At 36.9% G+C, this 25377-nt stretch overlaps 1 protein-coding gene across 35 annotated transcripts in view; it reads left to right on the top strand.

Moving 5' to 3' along the window:
* Positions 1 to 25377, top strand: part of rims2a (regulating synaptic membrane exocytosis 2a) — a 281737-nt gene that overhangs the window by 149411 nt on the left and 106949 nt on the right. For 17 of the 35 annotated variants that reach the window (XM_059022394.1, XM_059022415.1, XM_059022392.1 and 14 more), the window contains 7 exons: positions 5243 to 5451; positions 6558 to 6677; positions 10449 to 10548; positions 16530 to 16653; positions 16853 to 16899; positions 17393 to 17505; positions 18187 to 18234. In XM_059022394.1, coding sequence (XP_058878377.1) covers positions 5243 to 5451; positions 6558 to 6677; positions 10449 to 10548; positions 16530 to 16653; positions 16853 to 16899; positions 17393 to 17505; positions 18187 to 18234 — 761 coding nt within the window. Of the gene's footprint in view, positions 1 to 5056; positions 5125 to 5242; positions 5452 to 6557; positions 6678 to 10448; positions 10549 to 16529; positions 16654 to 16852; positions 16900 to 17392; positions 17506 to 18186; positions 18235 to 25377 lie in introns of all 35 variants that reach the window. The other 18 variants (XM_059022416.1, XM_059022405.1, XM_059022422.1 and 15 more) reach the window with 3 other exon arrangements.

Genomic DNA, 25377 nt, shown 5'->3' with positions numbered 1-25377 from the left:
TTCATATAATACAAGCCAGGTATACATGAGCCAACTGCATTTCATAACAGAACACCACATAATATTTATTGTTTACTGTTGTATTTCAGTTTCAGTGTCAGAGGTCTCAGAGGAAAGAGCAAGTGTCCTGTTGTAAATGCTCATGCACCCCTCGTCAAACATCATTGTCATCTTGTTTTTCACAGAATAATCTTTATTTATATGTTTCACAATATCAAGATACAATATCTAACCTGTTTTTTTTTTTTTTTTTTTTTTTAATTATGGGTATCTTTCATGTGTTCAGTGATATACTTTGATGACTGACTCTGGAAGTTGCTGTTTGTATTCCAGTCTCTGTTTTTCCTTTCATCTTTTTCCTTTCCTCTTTTCTGCTCTTCACTTCATGAAAGTTATTTGATGCAGTGCAGTGATTTGAGGAATGATGTTACTGGTTACTTAATTCATTGTTATAAATATCAAACAGATTTTTGTTTACATATATTCTGTCAAACACTAGCAAAAACAGATAAGGTAAAGGCTCACACTTCTCAAAGTATATTATTATTATTATTATTATTATTATTATTATTATTATTATATTGTGTGTACTTGTACAGAGTACTTAACATTCTGTAAGAGTCATCTGTGATATATACTAAGTTAACATTGTGACTGTTAATGTATATCTGTATATAGTTTTCAGTGTCTGTTTCATGACATATTGATTTTTTACTTTGCTAAAAGGTGACTAACAGTAGGGCAGGCTATTCCTAGAATCCAACACATTAGGTAATGTCCGTGTAAAAGTATTATGCAAGAGGAATTGACTATTTAAGCACTTTCTGCTTGTATTGTATAAGTGTGTGTTTAATATGTGAGTTTTTATTTGTATTTTATTCTTTAAAAAATAAAAAAAACACTAGTAAAATCAAAGAAATGGTACCGTCCCAAATACTTTAGACCAAACCACTTAAATATTAAACAGTAAAACCCCAAGTGTGAAAAGAAGTATCTTCACAAAAAAAAACAAAATAACACTTTTGACCTGATATTCCTGATACTCATTATAAATAGATGGTTTAGTGGTTGGTGGAGGACTGCTAGCTGTAGATGGCACCATGTTACAACTGACACCCAATTAAACAAGCACAGTGTGCAACCAGGAAAGGGTTTCCTAGAACTATAGTAAAAGCATAATAATGGAAGCAATTCGTTTTACTGCCTTACGCATTTCTAGGACAGTTTAATAGGTATTAGGCCATATTTCCCCGGTCGGGGACACTGCTGTTGTACCCTTGAGCAAGGTACTTTACCTAGATTGCTCCAGTAAAAACCCAACTGTATAAATGGGTAATTGTATGTAAAAATAATGTGATATCTTGTAACAATTGTAAGTCGCCCTGGATAAGGGCGTCTGCTAAGAAATAAATAATAATAATAATAATAATTTCCAAAGCATTTACCAATATGTTTAATTGACTATTTCTTTCTAAAATGAAAACAAAACATTTTGGGGTAGATGTACTAAGATGGTCCAGTCGCAGTGCAAACATACCGCAATTTGCATTTTGGTTACGACAATTAGCAAAGGGCACATTTTGTCGTATGTACTAAGAAAAAATATGTTAATGAAGAGAGCCGCAATATACTAATTTAAATATTATTTGCGTCATCTTAGCAAGACATTTTTTCAAATAAAATAACGGCAGTGGTTTGCTGCAGCAGAGAGTGCCCGAAGGATAACGTCTATACGTGCAAGGGTGCAAGAATCAAAATAACATTGTTTTTGTTAAATGTAAACGTCATCTGTACAATGCATTCTGTTCCGTCTTCATTTTTACCTATTTTAATACTGTTAAATATGTATCTATTTTAATACTGTTTAATATTTTTAACAATGTTAAATATATATATATATATATATATATATATATATATATATATATATATATATATATATATATATATATATATATATATATATATATAAAATGAAAGGCAGTTTAATCCAATTAGATTCTATAGTGGGGCCCCAACCTTCACCCCCATTTTATAATCATACAGTAGCCCCTCGCTAAACCGGACATGTTTGTCTGACATAAGGAGGTGTCGGATTTAAAAACAATACAATAAACTCGCACACACATACATTTACAGTGCTCAATGCATTTTAAATATAAATCATTGTGCTGAAATAACTCTAATGTGTTTTGGGTACGCTACACATTACATTATATAAAAATATAAATCTGTACAGTAGGCCTATACAGTACAGTAGTAAAATCAAATGAATACCTAGCACTCTTTTTTTGTACTTTAGCCTGCTGGTAACACAAAATAAATCATGCTGCTGCATTGTACACATTGGTGTACAATGCGAATAAAAGATTATTTTTAATTGAAACTAAATGATTTTAGGGGGGTTTTATTTTATTTTAATTATTATTATTTTTAACTTGGTCTAGTAGCCTAGACAATCAACACACAATAGATTATGGTCCTATACAGATGCTCAGAATGAGCTGGAGGGGTTAGTGGCACATGTGTGCAGTCTATTGCTTCCAACATGTTGGGAAAACCAGAAATGTCATAGAAATTTGTTCGAGGCTTTTAAGTACACCCTGACTTTAGTGAAAATTAGGTACTTGGGTGTTTGTCTCAAAAATACATTGAGCACAACTGGCAACACACGAGAAAAAGTGGACTGGGAAATGCCAGCAACAATTGCGACTGTTTAAAACATGCTGTCAAAAGTTCTTAACAAATTGATGCAATTGTAAATGTTGCAATTGCCCGCAGCTTTAGTACATCTCATTATAATATTTTTGATCTCTCATTTGCACTTATCTCCACCCTGCAGGAATGCCCAGAATTACATATTAATTTAAGGCTAAAGCGCAAATAAGAACTGCGGCTTACAAGCATTCGTTAAAATGATGCTAACAGCGTTGTGTTTATTTTGTACATTTCACGCTACACTTCCGACTGGTTTGCATGTGGTTTGCAATGATTGCGACAGACGCAACACTTTAGTACATCTACCTTAGGTGGTTATTTTGGAGCTTCTAAATTATATGTAGTTGTTTCTTGCTAGTTCTGTAACATTAGAAGTCTGTTTTCCATTTTACAAACTTAGCATGGTGGTAAATGCTGTGTGAATCTGGCAGGGGTAAATGCGAGGGTAATATGTATGGATGTACTCCCACAATGAAACCGATAATAAAAAGCAATAGGCAGAAAAGAGGTAGAGAAAAAAAAATACACTCTGAATAAGAAACTACATGTATTGCAAATGTATGTAAGTTAAAGAAAATGTTCAGTTCTCTTTGACTCTGTATTCTCCATAAATATCCAGTCCTGGAAGAATGCATAATAGGCTTTATTACTTATTCAAAGAAAGAATGGAACCAGAACATATTTTCCAAAATAACTGTATCCCTAAATAGGTTAAACACTGCCCGGAAACACTCTTCAATTAACAAACCAGGGAAGAAGAAAATAAAAAGGGTTGCCAGCACAGAATCAGCCTTTGAAACAGACTTTCAAGTAAAATGGATATTATTGTTAGATGAGGCATCCAAAAAAAAAAATGTATTAAAAGATTCTACCTCAAAAAAATATTTTTCAAGTGGTTCACATAAATAAGTGTTACATCCATAAATTAACCAGATACTTAACATTTAAATAGTTTTCTTGCATCAGCATTTCAAACATATTCCAGTAATGGGATATAGCTTTCATCCTGGATGTTTGCAGCTTGTGTTAAAGAAGCAACTTAACTGTTATGAATGATTATAATGGTTCACTGAAGTCCAGCTTTTAACCATGGAAGCACCATGCTGTGGATTTATTCTGTTTAGGACATGGCTGTTTGGGCATTAACTTTGTTGCTTATGGATACAGAAACTTGCTAACACAAAGCTGATACACAGTACATATAGTGTACAGTAGAAGTCTTTATATTGTAGTTGACAACTGCATGGAGATTCACTACTAAACACTGTAAGATGTTTATGTTCAGACTCCACACAGTCAAAGAGAACTGAACTTTAAAATACAGTTTTATGTCAGACGTTATAGAACTATATGAGCAATATTCTATGTTAAACCGTTTTGAACTGATAGTCCACCACACTTAACTTCATTGGCCTTTTTGTTTTAGTGCATCAAAGCAAACAGTACCATGGGTATCATATAGTCCTGTCATGTGACAACAGCTGTAAAGTGAGCTTACACCATTAAATGCATTTTGCTTGGGGCTATACCCAGTGCTAGCCAGCTGAGAAACAGAGTCTTAGATTGCTGTGCTACCAGGCACCCTTGACAGTGAAAGACAAGAACAGCCAGCTGTTTGATTTTGGCTTTTATTCTGAGATGTAATCAACAGTTAATGCTAAAGAAAGGAAATCTTAATAAATAAATAAATAAATAAATAAATAAATAAATAAATAAATAAATAGGTATTACTTTATGGATCGTGCCCTTGGTCGTTGACACATTGTAGCATCATTTTCTAGCAACAATACAGTATGTAATAAAAAAAAGCACCAAATATGCCAACATATGAATGAACTGTGTCAACAGAATTAAGTGGCAACCAAATGCTTATTGCCTAATTTGCATAAACACATCTTAAATGTCACTAAATACCACCAATGTTTGGCCATCTGTGGTTTGGGCTTTAGTATGGTACTTTCAAATCCCCAAATTTCACCTCAGATTTCCATTGCAGTGTCGCAAGCAATGTCGATACCCCGTATCAACATTGTTTGCGACACTGCAAGGGAAGTCTGCTGTTATGGGTAAGAGCCTCAATATATCACTAAAATCTCTAGCAAAGCTTTCCCTCAAGTGCTTAACAGCATTTTGGGATGATAAATTAGCTTTCCTTTATTCTGAAGTATTTGCTAGATGTTTTATTGACAGATTACTGACTCGGGAAGCGATTGCTTTGGGATTTGCTAGTTTCTGGTTAGAGGTTAAAGAAAGTATGCACTTCTATTTTGTGTTTGTACTGTTGTATCTCTTTTGTCTGTCCTTTCCTCTGCTGTACTTATGTGTCTGACTCTCACAGGGGACATGGATGGCAACTGGTGGGACCATGCGTCTTGGCATAGCAGTGAGGCATCCCCAATGTCTTTGGTGAGACATGTGGAGCCTTACCTTTCAGCTTCCTTTGTCATTTCACTTTTCTTTTGTTTTATTTACACTTTTGCATGTTTTCTTTTTTTTTCCTTTTTTTTTTATCCCACACCTGTAGGGGACAGTCAAAGGGGAAAAAGAAAAACTAGTGAGCAGGCAGTTTTGTCGGACTCAAACATCTTATCTGAGAGACAAAAGACAATGGTGCGCTTTGGGGGCCATTCTTTGGAAGAGGACTTGGAATGGTCTGAGCCTCAGATTAAAGACTCTGGGGTAGATACGTGCAGTAGTACAACCCTTAACGAGGAGCATAGCAATAGTGAGAAGGTACTGAGATTAAATAGCCTGCTTTTTTTAACCTACTCATCTGGTCTTCGTTTGTGTCAGGGTGTGTTTCAGGGACACTTCAGCAACATCCTATGGGTGCTGATGAAAAAAGTTGGGAACCCTCTGCTTGCTTTGCTGTTTGCTTTCTGGCAGCAATTTAAAAAATCTTGTTTGTGGCGGCACACAGGAATGTTCGGTCCTACAGCTGCATGATAGTCTTTCTGAGTATTTTTGTGTTGTTGCTATGTAGCTGACATTGAATACTTTAGGGGTACTTTTCATCCAAATTGGTGTCCTTCACTGTGTATTGACCCCATATCCCTCCCACACCCCTATATATATATATATATATATATATATATATATATATATATATATATATATATATATATATATATATATTTATATTCAAGTATCCATAGAGTAAAACACAGACTACAAGGGAAGAATTTGTTTTTCACAGAAAAAAGTTGTGTTTTTCTTTTTTCCCTTCCACTGTCATGTTTGTAATTTTATTTTTTTGTGCCATGGCATAAAGGTCCAGCCCATGTGGCATTAAAAGTATTTTTTTGCCATCTGCTTTTTATCGTTCTGCTTTTAACATTGTGATGTTTGTCTTAGACGGTGTGTATTAAGTTGCCCTTTGCCTGCTAATTTTTGCATGGATTTTTGCGCATGATACTCACTTTCTGCTTTCTACATATTGATATGATTACACAAACTCATAAATGAAAAGCAATCTTTTAAAAGTAACAAAATATTTTAAAATAATAAATTTAGACTAAACTGTTATGAGATGGTTTACTTTTGGCATCACTGCGTAAAAAAATAAATAAATAAAATAAAATAAAATACATACTGTACTATGTGTGTAAGGCCATCAAATGAATTTCATTGAATACTAGCATATTTGATAACAATTGTAAAACAACAACAAAAAGATAGATAGATAGATAGATCCATCCAAAGGATTTGTGTAATCATTACATTTGCCCAGATATATTGTTTTGAATTGGAATGATTTGTTTGTCTTTAAAAAAAAAAAAAAGTAAGAATAAGTCAATTTGTTGTAAAACACTAGGTGTGTTGTTGCTTTGACCTCGTAGCACCCTGTGACATGGCAACCATCCAAAGATGGAGATCGCCTAATAGGGCGGATTTTACTAAACAAGCGGCTAAAGGATGGAAGTGTGCCAAGAGACTCTGGAGCATTACTTGGGCTGAAGGTGAGTAACTTCTGAATATCTGTCGACATCTTAGTGACACATACTACATATTGAGACATTATGCTTTATCCCCAAACCAGTGACAGGTAGAGAGCACACTCTATTTCAGAAATACATCTCGGCTGTGATCTGTTACCTCTTCATTAGATATCATATGTATTAATTAGTAATAATGATTAAAAGGGATACTTTGTAACATCCTACTTTTACTAATATTTAATTTCTTACTGTATAAATATCCTTTTGATGTGTGTTTTTCTGTTATTATTGAGTCTTGTTTCTGTTTTCTGAAGTGAGGTGGTCTGTATACTACTTATGGTACTTTTATGACCAGTTTGGGTGTGTGTCTGTATTGTATGTATCAAGATTACCAATTACTAACTCACAGTTAACATAGATGGAGAAGGAAAGAAAGGACAGTTGCACAACTCTAGTGGCCATGTCTAAAACCACCTAACTTCAGAATTTCAGATATTAGGGGTCTTTTCAATTGCAGAGCATGTGACTGAAAAGGGACAAATAAGCCTGCTAAATTATTATCTAAGCATATTTAGAAAATAAAGCTGGCATAAAGTATTAATTTTAATTAGTATGCGTTTTTTTTCTGTGTAAATTTAATTTTGATTAAATATTTTTCTTGTTTCTCTACTTAATGTGTTGCTACTAAGTTTTCTTAACTAACAAGCAAGCTGCACACCTGAGGTGTTGGCGCCTGTTAAAGTTAAGTTAAGCATAGATTTACTGACCCATCTTGTTTTCAAGGCTGTCCTGTCCAATTTGAAGACTTATTGAGAATTAGCCAGACCAAGACTTTAACTTATATTGAGAACTGAATAAACACTATCCCATATATATCACTGGGGGACTCTAGCAACTGCCCAAAAATACAATCAAACTACCAGAGACATTGAGATATCCCCAATTACTGCTATGTTCCTGTAAACCTCAAAGCAACAGATGTCTTGTATGGAACCTTTTGTGGTTATAGCCACTGAAATTATTCCATAAATGTTACCTGTCATGCACTTATATTCTCAACGTAGACCTCACAGGTTCTGAAGGTTTTATGTAGCCTGTTACTCCAAACCTTCCTCGTACTTTTACCTGGAAAATAAAATTCACTCCACCCCTTCATACCTTCTTTTCTGTCACTGACCAACAAGTTGCTTCCCCTAATAACTGGCGTCCTTTTCAGCCAGTGACATTCTTTGACCCCAAAAATCTGAAAGCAAATGACCCAGGAAGTGCAAGTTTAACATATTATTTAAAAGTAAGGCGTGCAAACGGAGACCTGTATGGCAAATAAAAGTACACAACAGAGAAGGCTTATGGAATTATTATCATTAAGTATGTAGTCAACAGATTTAACCAACTTCAGCTTATGCTGTAAAAACAAGCAAACAAACTGATAACATCTACAAAACAGAAACAGTAGCAACCATTCAGTTTTGGCTAGCAAGAGCAAATGAGGTGAAAGTTACAAACGGGCAGCTTGTTTGTCTCTGCTGAACATTAGCTGCCAACAAATAGTTTTGGCAATCTAGCAAGCACAGATAACTTTGCATCATCCAGGCAAATTACATTCCCTTATTAACCACCGCTGAAAATTCCAATTAGTCTACTCGGTGAATGGCCTAAAAAACATCTGCTTCTTTATAGTAAATATAGTTGGTAATATTAAAAATATATTGTCCAAAAAGAACAATGTTAGGACTTTGTCCAAACAAGAAACATAAACGTGGCATTAAAAATGCTTTTCTGAAGCTCATAGAATCCAAATAAATGTGTATTAAAAAATGTTAAAGCAAATTGCATATCCTTGTTTGGCATTAATTCCTCTGTAAAGTCTTTCACATCCTGGAATGAAATCTGCACATTACTTGTTCGACAACATCTATTGCAGTGTACTTCAATAAAACTGCATCACTTGAAATCAAAAGAGGTTTCAATAGGTTCCCACTTCCAGAGATGCCAGTTCTTCCTGGATTTGATCATTTTAATTATGTTCAAATGGAACCTTTTCATAATGATTGATGGCACTAAAAACATGAATAACTGCAGTCAAACCTGTATTCAAGGGCCTCAGAATTATTGTGAATACCTATGTTTGTATATTTAGATATTTGTCATGTTCTCAAAGCACTTGGATATAAAGACCACTTATGTATGGTCCATTGAGAGTTTGCAAAAACAGGTTTGACAGATATTTGTGCAATATGAATATGCTAATCACAGACAACGTGAGTTCTGTGTCTTAAGGGATTTATTACTTGTTATGGTTATTAAAAAATGAATACCTGGAAATCGGCATTAAGTCCAATATGTTTATGTGTGTTTCATGAAATAGTATTTGAAATAGTACTTGTCTGGGAGTTTATATGCTTGATGAAACAACATTTTATCTAATTGATATCTATATCCCTAGAGAAATTCATTTCACAGTATACATGGGAGCCAGAATATATTTGTTACATGCCTAATGGAAAAAACAATCTAGCTATTATTATTATTATTATTATTATTATTATTATTATTATTATTATTATTATTATTATTATGTATTTCTTAGCAGACGCCCTTATCCAGGGCGACTTACAGTCAGGTATTTTACATTGTTTGATTGCATGTTGCAAAATATTTGAAAATGCCCTGAAACTACTCCAATGCACACTAACGAATGCACAATAATAATAATAATAATAATAATAATAATAATAATAATAATAAGAATAATAATAAGAATAATAATAATAGAATAAGAAGAAATCAGAGAGTACAAATAGGTTTGACATTTTTTTTTCTTTTTACTGTTGAATGGGCTCCCTGTGTCTGTATGCGTTTCTGTCCATTCAACAGCATAGGCAAGGGCCTGTAGCTTACAGCTACAAGTTATATAAACCCATTTCATTTGGAGGCATTCTAATCTGTATTTTGGTCCAACCATGATTGATTGGGATTTGATTTTAATAATGCTCCTAATGGCATGACTTACCAGTTGTTGTTTTTTTTTTCAGGACCATGGAGAGTTACCTCCGGGGTTGAAATTGGTTTAAATGTATTAAATTCTAAGCTTGTAACCATGTGAAAAGTATTCATCCATTGTTTTCCTAAATAGAACAAAATAATGCTAGTTTTGTAGCATTCATCTTTAGAAAAAAGTAGTACAAACTGCACTAGAAACAAAAAATGATAATTACATTGATTCTATACTACAAATTTAATTCAATGAACTCCAGTTTTTGTCAAAGTTATCAAATTAGAAACATATGTATTTGGTCTTTTATTTATATTGCTTAGTTGTTTCGTTCTAGTTTTCTAAAATTTGTAATGCAGGTGTTTTATTATTTAAATGGTGGTTTAAACTGGTAGTATCTTGACCAGTGTTGTACAGTACTTCAGGTCAATTCTCAAACAAATCGCCATACTACTATACTGTAAATGAACACAGGACATCCTTGAAAATAAGTTCTTGCATCTGAGTGAGTCTATCCTGTTAAATATATACAGTATGTTTATATAATAACATTACTATTACAAAATTATTGTTTCAAAACTGTGTACATAATTACAATTGCACATCCAGAGAGACATCTGGCCCACACATAGAAACATGCTAGTCTGGTTCCTGGTATACTATACTACTGTGTAAAAAAATATATATATATTAACTAAAATAAGGGATCACACAGTTGCACGAATGACATCAGTAGAAGGTATTTTAATTTAATATGAAATGTAATACTCATTTAAAATCACTTATCTTTTAAACAGGTTGTGGGTGGAAAGATGACTGAATCTGGTAGACTTTGTGCATTTATTACAAAAGTAAAGAAAGGAAGTCTAGCTGATACAGTTGGCCACCTTCGACCAGGTAAAGCATTTATTTTATTTAAAATGTCAAGAACCAGCGTGTGGCATATTTGTTTAGTCTTATAAAGTTATATATGTGTGTGTGTGTGTGTGTGTGTGTGTGTGTGTGTGTGTGTGTATCATCCCTGCTTCACAGCTCCAGTTCGGCACTATAGGTCCGGTGGCTTCGCTGTAGACCTGCAGCGCAAAGAAAGACGGCTTGGCAGGACACGTTTTGGAGGACACGTGTGTCTGTCGCCGTTTCGGCATGGGAGTTGCAGCAGTGAACCGGGACAAAAATAATAATTGGGCATTCCAAATTGGGGAGAAAACCGGGGTAAAAACCATTGACAATGACTAAATTAAAAACATTTTAAAAAATCGTTCTAAACCATGCTAAACAATGGTAAATACATATAACCTGGGGCAAACTGCTAAATTATTAGTACATTGAAACTTTTATAAGGGTTGCCTGGGATTTTATGTATCTGCTGACAGGCCAGTAAGAGGCCAATAAATATACTGAGCATCAAAAGAAATGTATCACTTATATTTGGATAAAATTCACTAGATGTGATCGATTAACTGTGCTGATTAACAATTGACATCACGAAGATGCTGCAAAATGATCTGTCGATCTTGGGCAGGTGTTGTGACTCTTGGTCTCCCAGTTCGTGGCCTGTCATTGACAGAGTCTGTCTGGTTAAACCACCAGGTTTGAAATTGCTGGCTGTGAGCACCCCAGATGCCGAGCCACAGTACGCCGTGCTAGTCCAGCCTCCAACATGCTGATAGCACAAAGACGCTGCTCTCTTGACAGATGTGGCATATTGTTTTTTTTCTGTGATTTTCTTTATTGCTTTTATTCAAGCTTGCAATTCAACAGCTGAAATCACTCCATATCCAGTGTCCAATCAACTGTCTCACTAATTAGGTGATTTAGTGTATATGATTCAGTCATAGTCACTCAAGCGTGTCATGGTCAAGGATGAATGATAGTGTGATTAAAAAGAAACTGAAAACATTTTGTCAATGTCCATCATTTATATACCTAATATTTTTCCGAAAATAAATGTGTTATAATAGAGATACATTTCTTTTGATGTTCAATATAGTTGTTCCCATTCCTTGCTGGTCACCAGCTCATCAGAAGTTGTTGGGGTTTTCAGAAGAGAACACTTGTTTAGGGAAAGGAATACAAAAATGTATAAAATTAGAAAAAAATAATTCAAAATAATAGTTTAACTGATCCATCTAGCAAGTTGTTGCATGCAAGTTTTATACTGTTGGAATTGGTTAATCGCGGCTAGGACTGTATTTTTTTAAAAATGGCTTATTTCATTGCATTTCATGATGTTGCACGACATAATATTAAACATAATATTTATTAAAGCAGTGTCACTTTCAAAATGGATCGTTTCTCTAGGGTTAATAAACAACAAATGTTCCTAAATATTTAAATGCTTATCTGAAAAACAGTAAATACTAAATTGTAGAAAATGTTTGTTTTTTATATCCACCTTTTAAAGACATTCGGTTTTCACCATCAGTGAATTATCAAACAAAATAAATAAATATATAAATAAATAAATACATGTAAAAATAACAAAGGACATGTAAAATGTCCCCTTCTTGTACTGGACCAGGGGTGTCAAACTCCAGTCCTCAAAGGCCGCAGGGTCTTCTGGTTTTCATTCCAACTTAAGCTCTCAATTAACATAATTGATCTAATTATTTGTTGAATTTGACATATTTAATATTTTTCAAGGTCTTTTACAGTTGATGGTTTTATAAATGCACTTGATTCACTACCTGTGAAACATTTTGAGGCCTGAAGAGGTGTTAAATGTGTCCAGTTAATCAAATAATTAGACCAATTAAGTAATTGAGAGCTTGGGTGGAACAAAAGCCAGAAGACACTGCGGCCCTCCAGGAACTGAGTTTGACACCCCTGTTTGGACAGAGTGATCTTTAGCAGACATATTGCTGATTTTTGATGCAGCTGGTGTCTTCTTTGTTGAAGACATTTTAAAGGAATCATGGCGCTCTATGCAGTGTGTACAATAATTTACCGGCGTTCCATAGAACCATGCCTCCCTTTGGAACCATGCCACCCACAGACACATTCTGATATGTAAGCCATGAAACCACGCCTCCCTGTGAAACTATGCTTTGTTACTTAAACTGGTATTTGTAGAAATCCTCACAGTGAGCATACTATATGTGTCTCACTTCTTTATTTAGGAGGTACTGATAATGAATATATATTCCCCAGTTATTATACATGGAATATGCATGCCCCAGTCTTTTTTTAAATATAATATTGTAATAGCCACTTTAATAAGAACCGGGGAATCAGACAAGTCTACTTTTATAATTATTCGAATTCCACGGTTTATTGATTAATGAAAGATTAATCTTAACAGATGATAGTCCATACATGATTGTCAGCTTCAACATCATTACTGGGGAGTTGGTTCCAGACTCCCACAATCCTCTGTGTAAAAAAGTGTCCTATTTTCTGTTCTGAATGCTCCTTTATCTAATCTCCATTTGTGACCCCTGGTCCTTGTTTCTTTTTTCAGGTCGAAAAAGTCCCCTGGGTCGACATTTTCAATACCTTTTAGAGTTTTGAATGCTTGAATCAGATCGCGTGTAGTCTTCTTTGTTCAAGACTGAATAGATTCAATTATATAAGCCTTTTAAACCCGGGATAATTCTGGTTGCTCTTCTTTGCACTCTTTCTAGAGCAGCAATATCCTTTGTGTTATTCTAGATGATGTCTTACTAATGCATTGTAAAGTTTTAACATTACTTCCCTTGATTTAAATTCAACACTTTTCACTATATATCCGAGCATTTTGTTGGCCTTTTGTTTTATAGCTTCGCCACATTGCCTAGATGAAGACATTTCTGAGTCAACATAAATTCCTATATCTTTTTCATAGCTTCCTTGTTCAATTTCATTTGTATTGCCTATGTGCAGTACCTTACACTTTTCTCTATTAAATGTCATTTGCCATGTGCCTGTCCAGTTCTAAATACTGTCTAGATCATTTTGAATGACCTTTGCTGCTGCAACAATGTTTGCCGCTCCTCCTATTTTTGTGTCGTATGCAAATTTAACAAGTTTGCTTAGTATACTAGAATCTATGTCATTAACGTAGATTAGGAAGAGCAGAGGACCTAATACTGATCCCTGTGGTACACCACTGGTTACCTCACTCCATTTTTGAGGTTTTTCCTCTAATTAGTATTTTCTGTTTTCTACATGTTAACCACTCCCTAATCCATGTGCATGCATTTTCTTGAATCCCTACTGCGTTCAGTTTGAGAATTAAAACTTTCTGGAAGACTTTCTGGAAATCTAAATAAACCATGTCATATGCATTACAATGATCCATTGTCGATATTGCATCCTCAGAAAAATCAAGCAGGTTAGTTAGACACAATCTGCATTTCCTAAAACCATGCTGACTGTCTCCCAGGATACTGTTACCATATAGGTAATTTTCCATTGTGGATCTTATTATAGTTTCCATAAGTTAACATATAATAGAAGTCAGGTTTATTGGTCTGCAGTTACCTGGTTCAGTTTTGTCTCCCCTTTTGTGGATCGGTGTTATGTTTGCAATTCCCCAGGGGATTTGCTTATTTAAAGAGCCCCTAGTCCATTTAACACTTCTGCCTCTGTTATCCTAAAGTTATTTAAAACTGGATAGGAACAGGTCAATGTGGGACATGTTGTCCGTATCCTCCTTTATAAAAACTTGTGAAAAGTAATATATTCAATATATTTGCTATTTTTTTATCTAAATCTATGATGTTGCCATTTGTATCTCTTAGACCAGCGGTTCTTAAGCTTTTTTTTTCATGGACCACTTGAAAATTGCGGGGGGTCTCGGCGGACCACTTAATGATCTTTTTTTTTTCTACAAATCACAGCACGTAACTCATATTTTAATAACCACAGTCTTACCTTTCTAATGCGATAGATGTGCCTGTTTTTGTGAGCAAAGTTCTTTGAAGTTGGGTGTAATGTTTGTCAGCTTCAGCCTCAGGTCAGGTTCAGCATTAATCCTGCTTCTGTATTTGGACTTGAGGGCAGCAAGTGATGAAAATCCCGTCTCGCACAGGTAGGTAGTAGCAAATGGCATCAGAAAATCCACGGCTTTATCTGCAAGTTCTCTAAATCCAAAACTCCAACAGGGAATGTCTTTTAATTCTGACCTTAATGTTTCGTCGCAAGAAAGCTCCAACAAGCACTCTTGTGCCGTAGTGGAGAAACCAGCGGGCAGCTCACTGATTTCAGTGCTTAATGGGTTACAAATCCAGTTGTTGTGTTCGGCTTCAACTGGAAAGTAATCTTCAAACTGTTTCTTGAGACCTCCCAATGTTGGAAATGCGCTGAAGTCATCCGTCTTTACGCGACTTGCAATCAAGTCAAGTTTCTTGTTCATTGCATTGATTTTGTCTCACACTTCCAATATAGTCAATGAAACTCCCTGCTGCCCCACGTTCAGCTCATTTAGGCGTGTGAATATATCGCCGAGGTAAGCCAATCGCGAGAGCCAGGATGAATCTTCAAAACAGCTTGTGAATTGGAAAGGGTGTTCTGTTAGAAATAGCTGTATTTCTGAACGTAGCTCAAACAAATGAGTAAGTGCCTTGACAACCACCGTACTTCTGTATGAAGAAAAAGTTGGACATGGGCACTACCCATTTCATTGCGCAGTACACAAAAAATTTGAGAATTCATAGGTCATGTTTTTATGCAGCCTTCACAGCAGAGTCCAAAACGGCCTTCATTTTCACTGGCATTTTCTTGACAGCTAGTGCCTCTCGATGAATGCTACGTGCATCAATTTTGCATTAGGTGCCACTTCGTGGATACGAGCCACTACCCCACTATGTCTTCGCGTCATTGCTCGTGCACCGTCAGTACATACTCTGACACAACGTTGCTAATCAATACCGTGTTCCTTCACAAACTCATCTACTAACTGAAAAATATGTTCTGTGGTTGTTCTTGTTGGCAGTGAACAACAAAACAAAATATCTTCCAGTACTTTCCCTTCCCACAATCTAACTGCTTTGCCGTCTTCTCTCCACACAGTCTAGACACAAGTTCTTTAGCTGCAGGCAGAATAAGTTATTCCCCAGTAGTGTGTGGCTTCCCTGCTTTGGTGATTCAAAGGCTGGCATGATATGAAGCTTCCAGGGCCTTTACATTTACTGTTGCATTAGCAAACAAACTTGCTTTCCCTTGTTTCAACTCAGTGTTCTATGTTATTCAAAAGTGATTGCAGCCATTGTCTGTGGCACAGATTCCATCCGCTGTGACCCAGAGCATTTGTCTCTGCTTTCTTCAACTAGTTCTATTCTTGTATTACAGCAACAAACATATTTTTGACTTCACTAATATTGTTTTTCAGTTGTTTTATAAATTATCCTTACAGTGAAGTAAATGAAATGTTTATCATTTTCCATAGCATCATATGAACTTAATTTGGACATTTTTATATTTTGTAATAACTTGTATACTGTACATTTTTTGGAATTAGGCTTGAAATGTACATACGGTAACATGTTTTACCGAGGTTCATACGGGGAGGCATGGGCGCAGTTCATACGCATGGTTCTATGGGACACCTGAAGCAAACTAAATCGGGTGCAGAGGTTCCTAAATGCAGTGTAACAGGTAGTTCCTCAATCAGGCAGATGTCTTTGTTTATAAGTGATAAACAATATGTATATTTCACTATTCTTTTAGAAATGGGAATTTTCACAGGGACAACATATCACATGGCAATGGGTACATTTCTCAGAAATCTGTGATAACCGTGAACAAAATACAGCCTTAATCATGGCAAAGAGGCTTTGCCTTTCTGCTTGTTTTAAAATAGAGCAGTGTCTTTATATAAACATCCTTCCCTTACTGTCTGTTCCATTCATATAAACTTAACTTTCAGTGTGCTAATTTTGATGTCTGTGTTCTTTCAGGTGATCAGGTATTAGAATGGAATGGGAGGCATTTACAAGGAGCTACTTTTAAGGAAGTTTACAATATAATTCTGGAATCTAAGCCAGAACCACAGGTGGAACTTGTAGTCTCAAGGCCCATTGGGTAAGTCCTTTTATTAGGTGTCCTGATTGAAGAAACAGTACATCACTATTTGTGTAATTATGATGCTATAAATACAGTATGTACTTCTTCTGACACAAGCTTGGTATAAGATGAGTAGTATAAGTTATCTCTGTATCTGAACTGCCCTGTATTATACATAAATAAACATTCACAGCATATTTTTTTGTCCTCATTTCAGAGATATTCCCCGGATACCAGACAGCACACATGCACAACTGGAATCAAGTGAGTTGAAGACAATAAAAACTCATACACTGTATGAAGATTTATGGCAAGATTGGAAACAGTAGTTAGACATTGCCCCAATATTCTGTAAATGCTACACTTTATTTTAGGTCTACTTTAATTAGACACTTATATTAGGTGTCCTATATGTTATTAAATCTCTTAAACCACAGGCTATATAGCTTAGTGGACTGCAATGGGATATATACCTTCGGTAACCACTTCAAATGTAACTGTCAAAGGCTGTTGGGGGCCTTGTAATATAACATAGTTCTAGTTCCAGTTCCTCGAGTCCACAATGCAGAACTGGTAGGGCAGTGTGGAGAGCTCACATTGCTCCCACATACCCCCAAACAGCTGCCCAAGCTGTCCCAGTTCTGTGGATAAAATGATAAAATTGGTTTCCTGGGACATCATTAAAATTCACAAAACCATTTTGAAACCACCTGTCTGAGTGGTTCAGCACTTTATGCCTCCCCCTTTCTCTCCACAGGCTCGAGTTCTTTTGAATCCCAGAAAATGGATCGCCCCTCTATCTCAGTCACTTCTCCCATGAGCCCTGGCATGCTACGGGATGCTCCCCAATACCTGTCTGGACAACTCTCAGTATGTTCCTTTTATGTTTCTTTCAAGTGTTTTTCTTTTGCCTGAGAGATTTTAGCAACAGTGTGAAAAGTGATAAAAAAGTTCCAACAGTAAATAAAATAAATTGTAAAATAATAATACAAAAGTGTTTAGATTAGGCCTTAACTACAAACTAAGCCCCATTGGGCTAATCTAAATTCAAAATTGGGCGGCATGCCATTTAAACTTGTGCTGTCCTGCTAGGGGAGTTGGACAGGGGTTTGCATCAGTGATGTCTAATAGTAGCAGTGGAGTTGCTCACCCTTTACCATTGCCCCATTTGTTGCTTTATTTGCAGTATTACATCCCAAATTCAGACATAATGACTAACTGAGGGATTGTCAGCTTTGTTTGTTCTTGGGATTTGATTGTTTTATTGAATAAGAATTAGATTAGGATCAATACAAATTTATACCATATATTAATTTCAACTGGAAGGTTGGTGATTGAACCCTTTATACGGTATACGGTATTACGCTATACGGTATTAAGACTGCACTACAGTTAATCTGCTTACAGGTGTGTGTAGCATCTATACAGCTTTGATTTATTTAGAGTTTTGTGGTTTCCTTTCTTGGTCTGTTTTTTGTATTTGCATTGTGATGTCCTTTTGGTTTTGTTTTATTGCATTTTTTTCTTTGTTGTTTAATTTTGCTGTCCCAGAGCCAAAGCCTTAGTAGAAGATCAGCGCCTTTTGTTCCTAGGGTTCAGGTAACAGCCCCTGTCTGTCTGACAGAATGCTCTTTTAGTCTGTTTCTTTTCTTTCTTTTTTCTTTGGAAAATGCATAGCAGGGAAATGGCATATTTTTAATATATTTTCCCTTTGCCTTTGTTGACAAAGTGTGCTTTCTATCATTAAGAAAAATAAATAAATCTCATATCATCTTGCCAGGAGCCTGGAACAGTCTGCATGACTAACCAAACCAACTAAAATAGTTTAAAGAGACAATCTGCTATGGCCTGTGTTCACCAAAACTCATCAGCATCTTGAAAATGTTTTGTATGAGCAGAAACTCAACAAACATAAACTTTATTTTGTTTCGTTTTTTTTCTATCAGGATGGGCTGTGGAAGGTTAAATGTCTCTTTAAATGGTTTTTTTTTGTATTCAATTTTAGGGACAAATAATTTGGATGCTTCTTCATGTAACATGAAACGATGTGTAGATTTGTATTTATTAGTTTTGATTTGACTTATAGTGGTTTGCCAAGGCACCAAGTGGCTTTCTGTAAAGTAGCAGATTAACCTGATTTCTCTATAACCAACAATGACATTGGTGACAGCATTGCGATTGAGTGTAAGCTGTGCTTGCCAATTTATCTCTAAGAAATCATTCAGACTAATCTCACTGTGATTTGATAAATCAGCTCTATAATGTTTTTTAATGGTATTCTGTAAGGCTAAAAGGAGCCACGTTTTTTGTTCATTTGTAAGATTTTCTGTTTTAAACATTTTATAACAAGTTTGTTCAAGGAAATTGTTATCTAAATATATTAATAAGAATAATAAAAATATGTTTTAAATCCTTTTAGGAACAGGTTGCTTGGGTTACTGAAAATACGCCTTGTGTACACACTACAAAAACATGAGTAGAAAAGAATGATTCATGTTACATTGGAAAGGCATGCAAAGTTTACTGTCTCTTTTTAAAAAAGATTGCATTTTCCAGTTCACAACAGAGTTGAGTTTATAACTGACAATTAAACAAATTGTACCTTATTAGTTTGGGGCCTATGAACTTCCTTTTTAAAGCCTGTCAGTATTACCTCTGCGGCCGTATTCTGAAGTAAATGAATAATGCGGTATGTCTGTCACACGTTCAAGGTGTTGAAAGCCAAAGAAACCCCCAAAAGACAAATTAAGAATAAGAATTACCTCAAAACAGATACCATGTGCTTCTAGAAATTTAGAAACCAATGAATTCCTAAACTTCATGTAGTACACACATATCGTCATGTTCCCTGTAAATGTACTTGTACATACAGCCCCATACAAATATAAAATGAAGAATAACCATCCAGGTTTTTTTTTTCATTTTAAGTTCAGCAATGACAACAGTTTCTTCTTAAAAGGTTTCAAATATGTATTTTAATAATATATTTTTAATGCAAATAATAATAAAGTCAAATTGGCATTTTCAGCAACATTGGGTGTAAATTATGGTTCCAATTATTATGGATTTTCTTTGGCTGTAATGGCCTAATTTATGAAAGGGCACTAAATGTAGCTGTAACGTGCACATTAAATAGTGAGCCTAACATGCACCATAAATCTAAATTTACTGTCCCGTTTACTAACAGAGAACACATTAATTTACATGTTCACTATTTGGCTAATTTACATACCATAGTGTGCATGCTACATGTATTGTGTGAGATAATTTAATGTGCACGATAATGTCCAAGACTTGCCTGTGACCACCGTGATATAAAAAGCCCCAGAAGTCCATGCGTATATTTTGGTCAGTAGCTTATTGTGAAAGGTGGAGGAAGCTAACATTAGGTTAATTTACATGCGCGTTTGCTTTTTCTCTAGACACTTCTGTCTTGTGATATAAACGTGGACATGGTTCTTTTTCATAAAGCCTGACATGTAGCCTGTCATTTTCCTAGGAACGCCCGCTTTTCCCCGAACACTATGCAAATGAGGCCCGAACGCTATCTAAATTAGCCACGCGTAAGGCCCAGTTCGATTCTTGTGCTGTTTATTGTGAAAGTCCCTAAAATACTGTTTACATGTGCAGAGAACAGTTTCACGAGAGAGAATCCACGTGTTTGACGTAAATCATTATTAAAAATCTGATTTGCTGGTGGATCATGTTTGCTTTTTCAATACTTTGTTTATATCTTTATTAATAATAAACTGGGCCAAATCCAAGTGGTGGTTGAACAGGCGTTTGGCCTATTGAAAGGGAGGTGGTGGATACTACTGTAGTATACTGAAGTGAACCACGACTTTGTTCCCCAAATTATTACTGCCTGCTGTATCCTGCACAATCTGTGCCAGAACCGTAAGGAGGTGTTCAAGCATCAGTGGCTGCTGACGGTGAGTGAAGCGGAGGAACAGCTACCTCAGCCGCCAGCAAGAATTGCACAACAGCGATATGAAGAGGGTGCTGCTATTAGAGATGCAATGCTAGCTTTATTTTTGTAACCTGACGGCGTACTTTTATTTTGTATCACATTTTTGTTTCATTAGCTTATTTTGTTTCTCTTTATACCAAATATAGCATCCTCATTTGTGCTATAGTTGTATGACTGCTTCTGCTAAATAAAGAATTGGAATATTGAGTAGTATTGTTGATTCCCAGTGGGTTAAACAAATTTCGTATTGTGCATTGTATCACGCTGCCTCTTCCATTATTATGGATATTAACACTCTCTTCATCGCTCCAACAGACATAAGTGGAGGGTGGACACGGGTTTTGCTCAGACATAACTAGGAGAAATTGCATGGGAGTATAGTTATACGCATTTAAACACAGTCTTACTTTATAATAAAGTCGTTTTGACAGTTGTTTGGAAGGCTATTTGGAAGTGTCTTCTGAAGTACTGTACAGTATTTGTAACTACCTGAATTCACAAGCCCACGATTAAACAGCAGTTTATCATTTTTAGTAATAGTTTTAAACAGAAACTTAGTACATGCAATCTGTATGATACTTTACAAACACATTTAGATACATGCATGATTAGCATGATTTAGGGAAGATAGAGAAAAATCCTGGAAAATACTGCAAACAAAAAATTCACTTTCCTGCTGCCTTTGGAGCATGGCAACATGCATATTCCCATGTGGCTTTAGGTAAGGCACTTGAGTGACCTAATTAACATTTTCATGAGAAATATGTTTCCATGTGTAAGTGGACGTTGATTTCACAAGCATTTCCTTGATTCTCATGGGTAAATGAGACTTTCCCGTTAAAATACTGTAGCCATTTTTTGTGGCACTTTCACGTTTTTCTTCCCAACATGCACGTGCATGGCCACTTCATGTGAAAAAAAAAAACACATGTAAACTGGTCCATTGACTGAAAAAGAGCGATACACAGACACAGCCCTCTTCAGGGAACAGACAGAGGCAACGGAAACTAAAACTGCACACAGAGGGGTTCAAAATTCTAGTGGAGGAGGTTGTTTTAAATTATAATACCTTGTTTGGTCCAGTGTTTTATTTAACCACTATTATTTGTACCAATGAACTATAAAATAAAATCTAAGAAATTATAACATTCATTCATGTTTATTCACGCTTAATATAACCTGTTATTTATAGGTAATTTTCACTGCTCTATATGAAAACTTGCAAGCAATGCCCCCATTGCTTGCAAGATAGATTTTAGCCCAGAAAATAGGTTTAAATACTGTGCCTATCAGTGGCTAAAGCCTGGTTTCCAAACAAATTATTGCTCACTTTAAGGTGCACACTACAATTATCGCCCTTCACGTTGTGAATAAAGCTCATTTAAATACATAATCATGCATTACCATACAAATCACATATTCATTCTAATTACCATAATGTGGCACAACAAAATCAGTCTGCGGCATAATATGCCCACTATTTCCTAGGGTAACGAATACAACTTTAATAATAAATACGGAAGTCATGAACGTGCACACTAATTGCAATTATGGTGTACCATAATGTTTAGTGTCCTTTTATAAGTGAGGCCCTTTGTCTGGATTTTAGGGGGACACCAGAGGTATTAGGGCTGCAGCAGCATTACAATGTAAAGGACACGGCTGCTGGAGTGGATTGTGGGAGTTGAAGTTTAGGAGTCCTGATGTAGAGCTGCACAGGATTTTTTAGTGTTTGCCCTGCAAACAGGCTTGAGTCTTAACATCAAAAGCTTGATACAATTTGCAAACAGGCACCGTTCAAGCTCAATGCTAGTCTATAAGGGTTTCGACAGACCTTTCCAATGGGGGGTGTGGGGTTGGATCAGTTAATGAATTGATTCCAGCGCCTCTGACTATAATGATAACTTTTCTCACTACATACAAGTCACCAATATCACTTGTCACCTTCCTTATTACAATGCCTGGGCAAACAGAGGTGAATTCAAGCTATTTATGACCAGTTATATAAAAGGCTATTGATTAACCCTCACATTCACTTATTATTTACACTTAATAAGGAATAATAATAAAAAAACAGCTAGAGAAAGTATTTTGGACACCTTGTTTATCTATAATCTAGTTGGAAATTCTCCCACAGTAATGAGAATGTACATGTAAAAGTGGCCTATAAACACATGCAAGAAATAAAGTCAATCCAGTACCACAATGCCTTTTTGTACACATTATCAGTCGTCATTCATTTCGGTCTAAATATCTTCATACACAGCACAGACGTAATCCATTCAATCCAGGCCCGGAGGCAGCATGAACGCTGTGGAGGGCATCCACTTATTTAGGACGGGCTCATTTTGGAAAAGACAAATCAATTAGCTTGTATTCTCTACTATTTTACTTCACTGTGATGACAATAAACAAATAAATAAATAATATGACAGCGCAATATTATGAACTGTCCACACAGCACGAATTACCACAGCTCTTTTTTTTTTTTAATTACCGCATTAGCAACAACGTGGTGTCTGAGCAACAGTACTTGAAATGACTACAATCATACAGTGAGCAGGCCCAGATTGCAATAAACAGATTCCCACACACGCCAAATTACTGTACTGTACGAATTATTATTATTATTATTTATTTATTTATTTATTTATTTATTTATTTATTTCTTAGCAGACGCCCTTATCCAGGGTGACTTACAGTCGTAAACAAAAATACATTTCAAGAATCACAGTACAAGTAATAATACAATTAAGAGCAAGATAAATACAATGACTTTAGTTCTAGCAAGTACAAGTATGAAAAAATACGATTCAATAACGGAGCAGATAACGGTGTCAGTGATAGTTACATCAGGATATAATTAAATACAAAATACTACAGATTATATAACACTTGACAGATTACAGTACTCTAAAGTACAGGATTAAATGCAGTAAATTAGGGGGCAGATAAGAGCAAGTAAAGCACATTTAAGGAAGAGTGATAGGTGTCCAGAGGGAAAAAAAAGAAAAAAAAAGAGTTCTACAGGTGCTGTCTGAAGAGGTGAGTCTTGAGGAGGCACCGGAACGTGGTCAGGGACTGGGCAGTCCTGACATCTGTAGGAAAGTCATTCCACCACTGCGGGGCGAGGGTGGAGAAGGAGCGGGCTCTGGAGGCAGGGGAGCGTAGAGGAGGTAGAGCCAGTCTTCTAGTGCAGGAGGAGCGGAGAGGTCGAGTGGGGGTGTAGGGAGAGATGAGGGTCTGGAGGTAGCTGGGTGCAGTCTGCTCAAGGCATCTGTAGGCTAGTACAAGAGTCTTGAACTGGATGCGAGCGGTGATCGGGAGCCAGTGGAGTGAGCGGAGCAGTGGAGTTGCGTGGGAGAAGCGAGGCAGAGAGAACACCAGGCGAGCAGCGGAGTTCTGGATGAGCTGGAGCGGACGGGTGGCGGACGCAGGGAGGTCAGCCAGGAGGGAGTTGCAAAAGTCTAGGCGGGAGAGTACCAGGGCCTGGACCAGGAGCTGGGTTGTGTATTTGGTGAGGAAGGGTCGGATTCTTCATATGTTGCTCAGGAAGAATCAGCAAGTGCGTGCCAGAGTGGAGATGTGCTGGGAATAAGAGAGGCAGAGGTCCAGGGTGACTCCGAGGTTCTTAGCTGAGGAGGAGGGAGAGAGTGTGGTAGATTCCAGAGGAACGGAGATAGAGAGATCAGAGGAGGGGGAGGAGGGAAAGAACAGGAGGTCAGATTTAGAGAGGTTGAGTTTGAGGTGATGCAAGTGCATCCAGGAGGAGATAGCAGACAGACAGGTAGAGATACAGGAGGGGATGGTGGAGTCAGAGGTGGGGAAGGAGAGGAAAATCTGAGCATCATCAGCATAGAAATGGTATGAGAAACCATAGGATGCGATGAGGGGGCCCAGGGAGCGGGTGTCGAGAGAGAACAGGAGAGGACCCAAGACTGACCCTTGGGGGACTCCTGTTGAGAGAGGGCGAGGTGTGGAGGTTGCTCCACGCCAGGTTACCTGGTAAGTGCAGGGTGGAGAGGTAGGAGGAGAACCAGGCCAGAGCAGTGGCAGAGATTCCAAGGTCAGCAAGAGAGGATAGTAGAATAGAGTGATCGACAGTGTCAAAAGCAGCAGAGAGGTCAAGGAGAATTAGGACAGAGGAGAGAGAGGCAGCTTGGGCAGAGTTTAGTGAGTTGGTGACAGACAGGAGGGCGATTTCAGTGGAGTGAGCAGAGCGGAAGCCAGATTGGAGAGGGTTGAGCAGAGAGTAGTTGGACAGGAAAGCAGAGAGCTGGCGGTGTACAGTCCGCTCGAGGGTTTTGGAGAGGAAGGGTAGGAGGGAGACAGGACGGTAGCTCTGGAGGGAGGTGGAGTCGAGGATAGGTTTTTTGAGGAGTGGAGTGATAGAGGCTTGTTTGAAGGCAGAGGGAAAGAGACCAGAAAGGAGAGAGGTGTTGAGAATGGAGGAGATGAAGGGAAGTAGAGCAGGAGCAGCAGCTTGAAAGAGGTGAGTGGGGAGGGGGTCCAGGGCACACGTGGTGGGTTTGTGACCCTGGAGCAGGGAGGAGAGGTCAGAGTCTGAGAGGGGAGAGAAGGTGGAGAAGGAGGGTGAGTTAGTAGGGGATGCAGTGGGTATAGGGGTTGGAGCAGGAGGAGGTGCGGGGGAGGGAGAGGTGTTAAAGAGTTTGCGGATATCTGAGATTTTAGAAGAGAAGAAGGAGGCAAAGTCATCAGAGGAGATAGAGGAGGGAGGAAGAGGGGGGAGGGTTTAGGAGGGAGGAGAAGGT

The sequence above is a fragment of the Acipenser ruthenus genome, chromosome 4, assembly GCF_902713425.1.
Source record: "Acipenser ruthenus chromosome 4, fAciRut3.2 maternal haplotype, whole genome shotgun sequence".
Classification (NCBI taxonomy): Eukaryota; Metazoa; Chordata; class Actinopteri; order Acipenseriformes; family Acipenseridae; genus Acipenser; species Acipenser ruthenus.
Note: the sequence above shows the minus strand (reverse complement) of the source record. Positions and strands in the feature narration are given on the sequence as shown.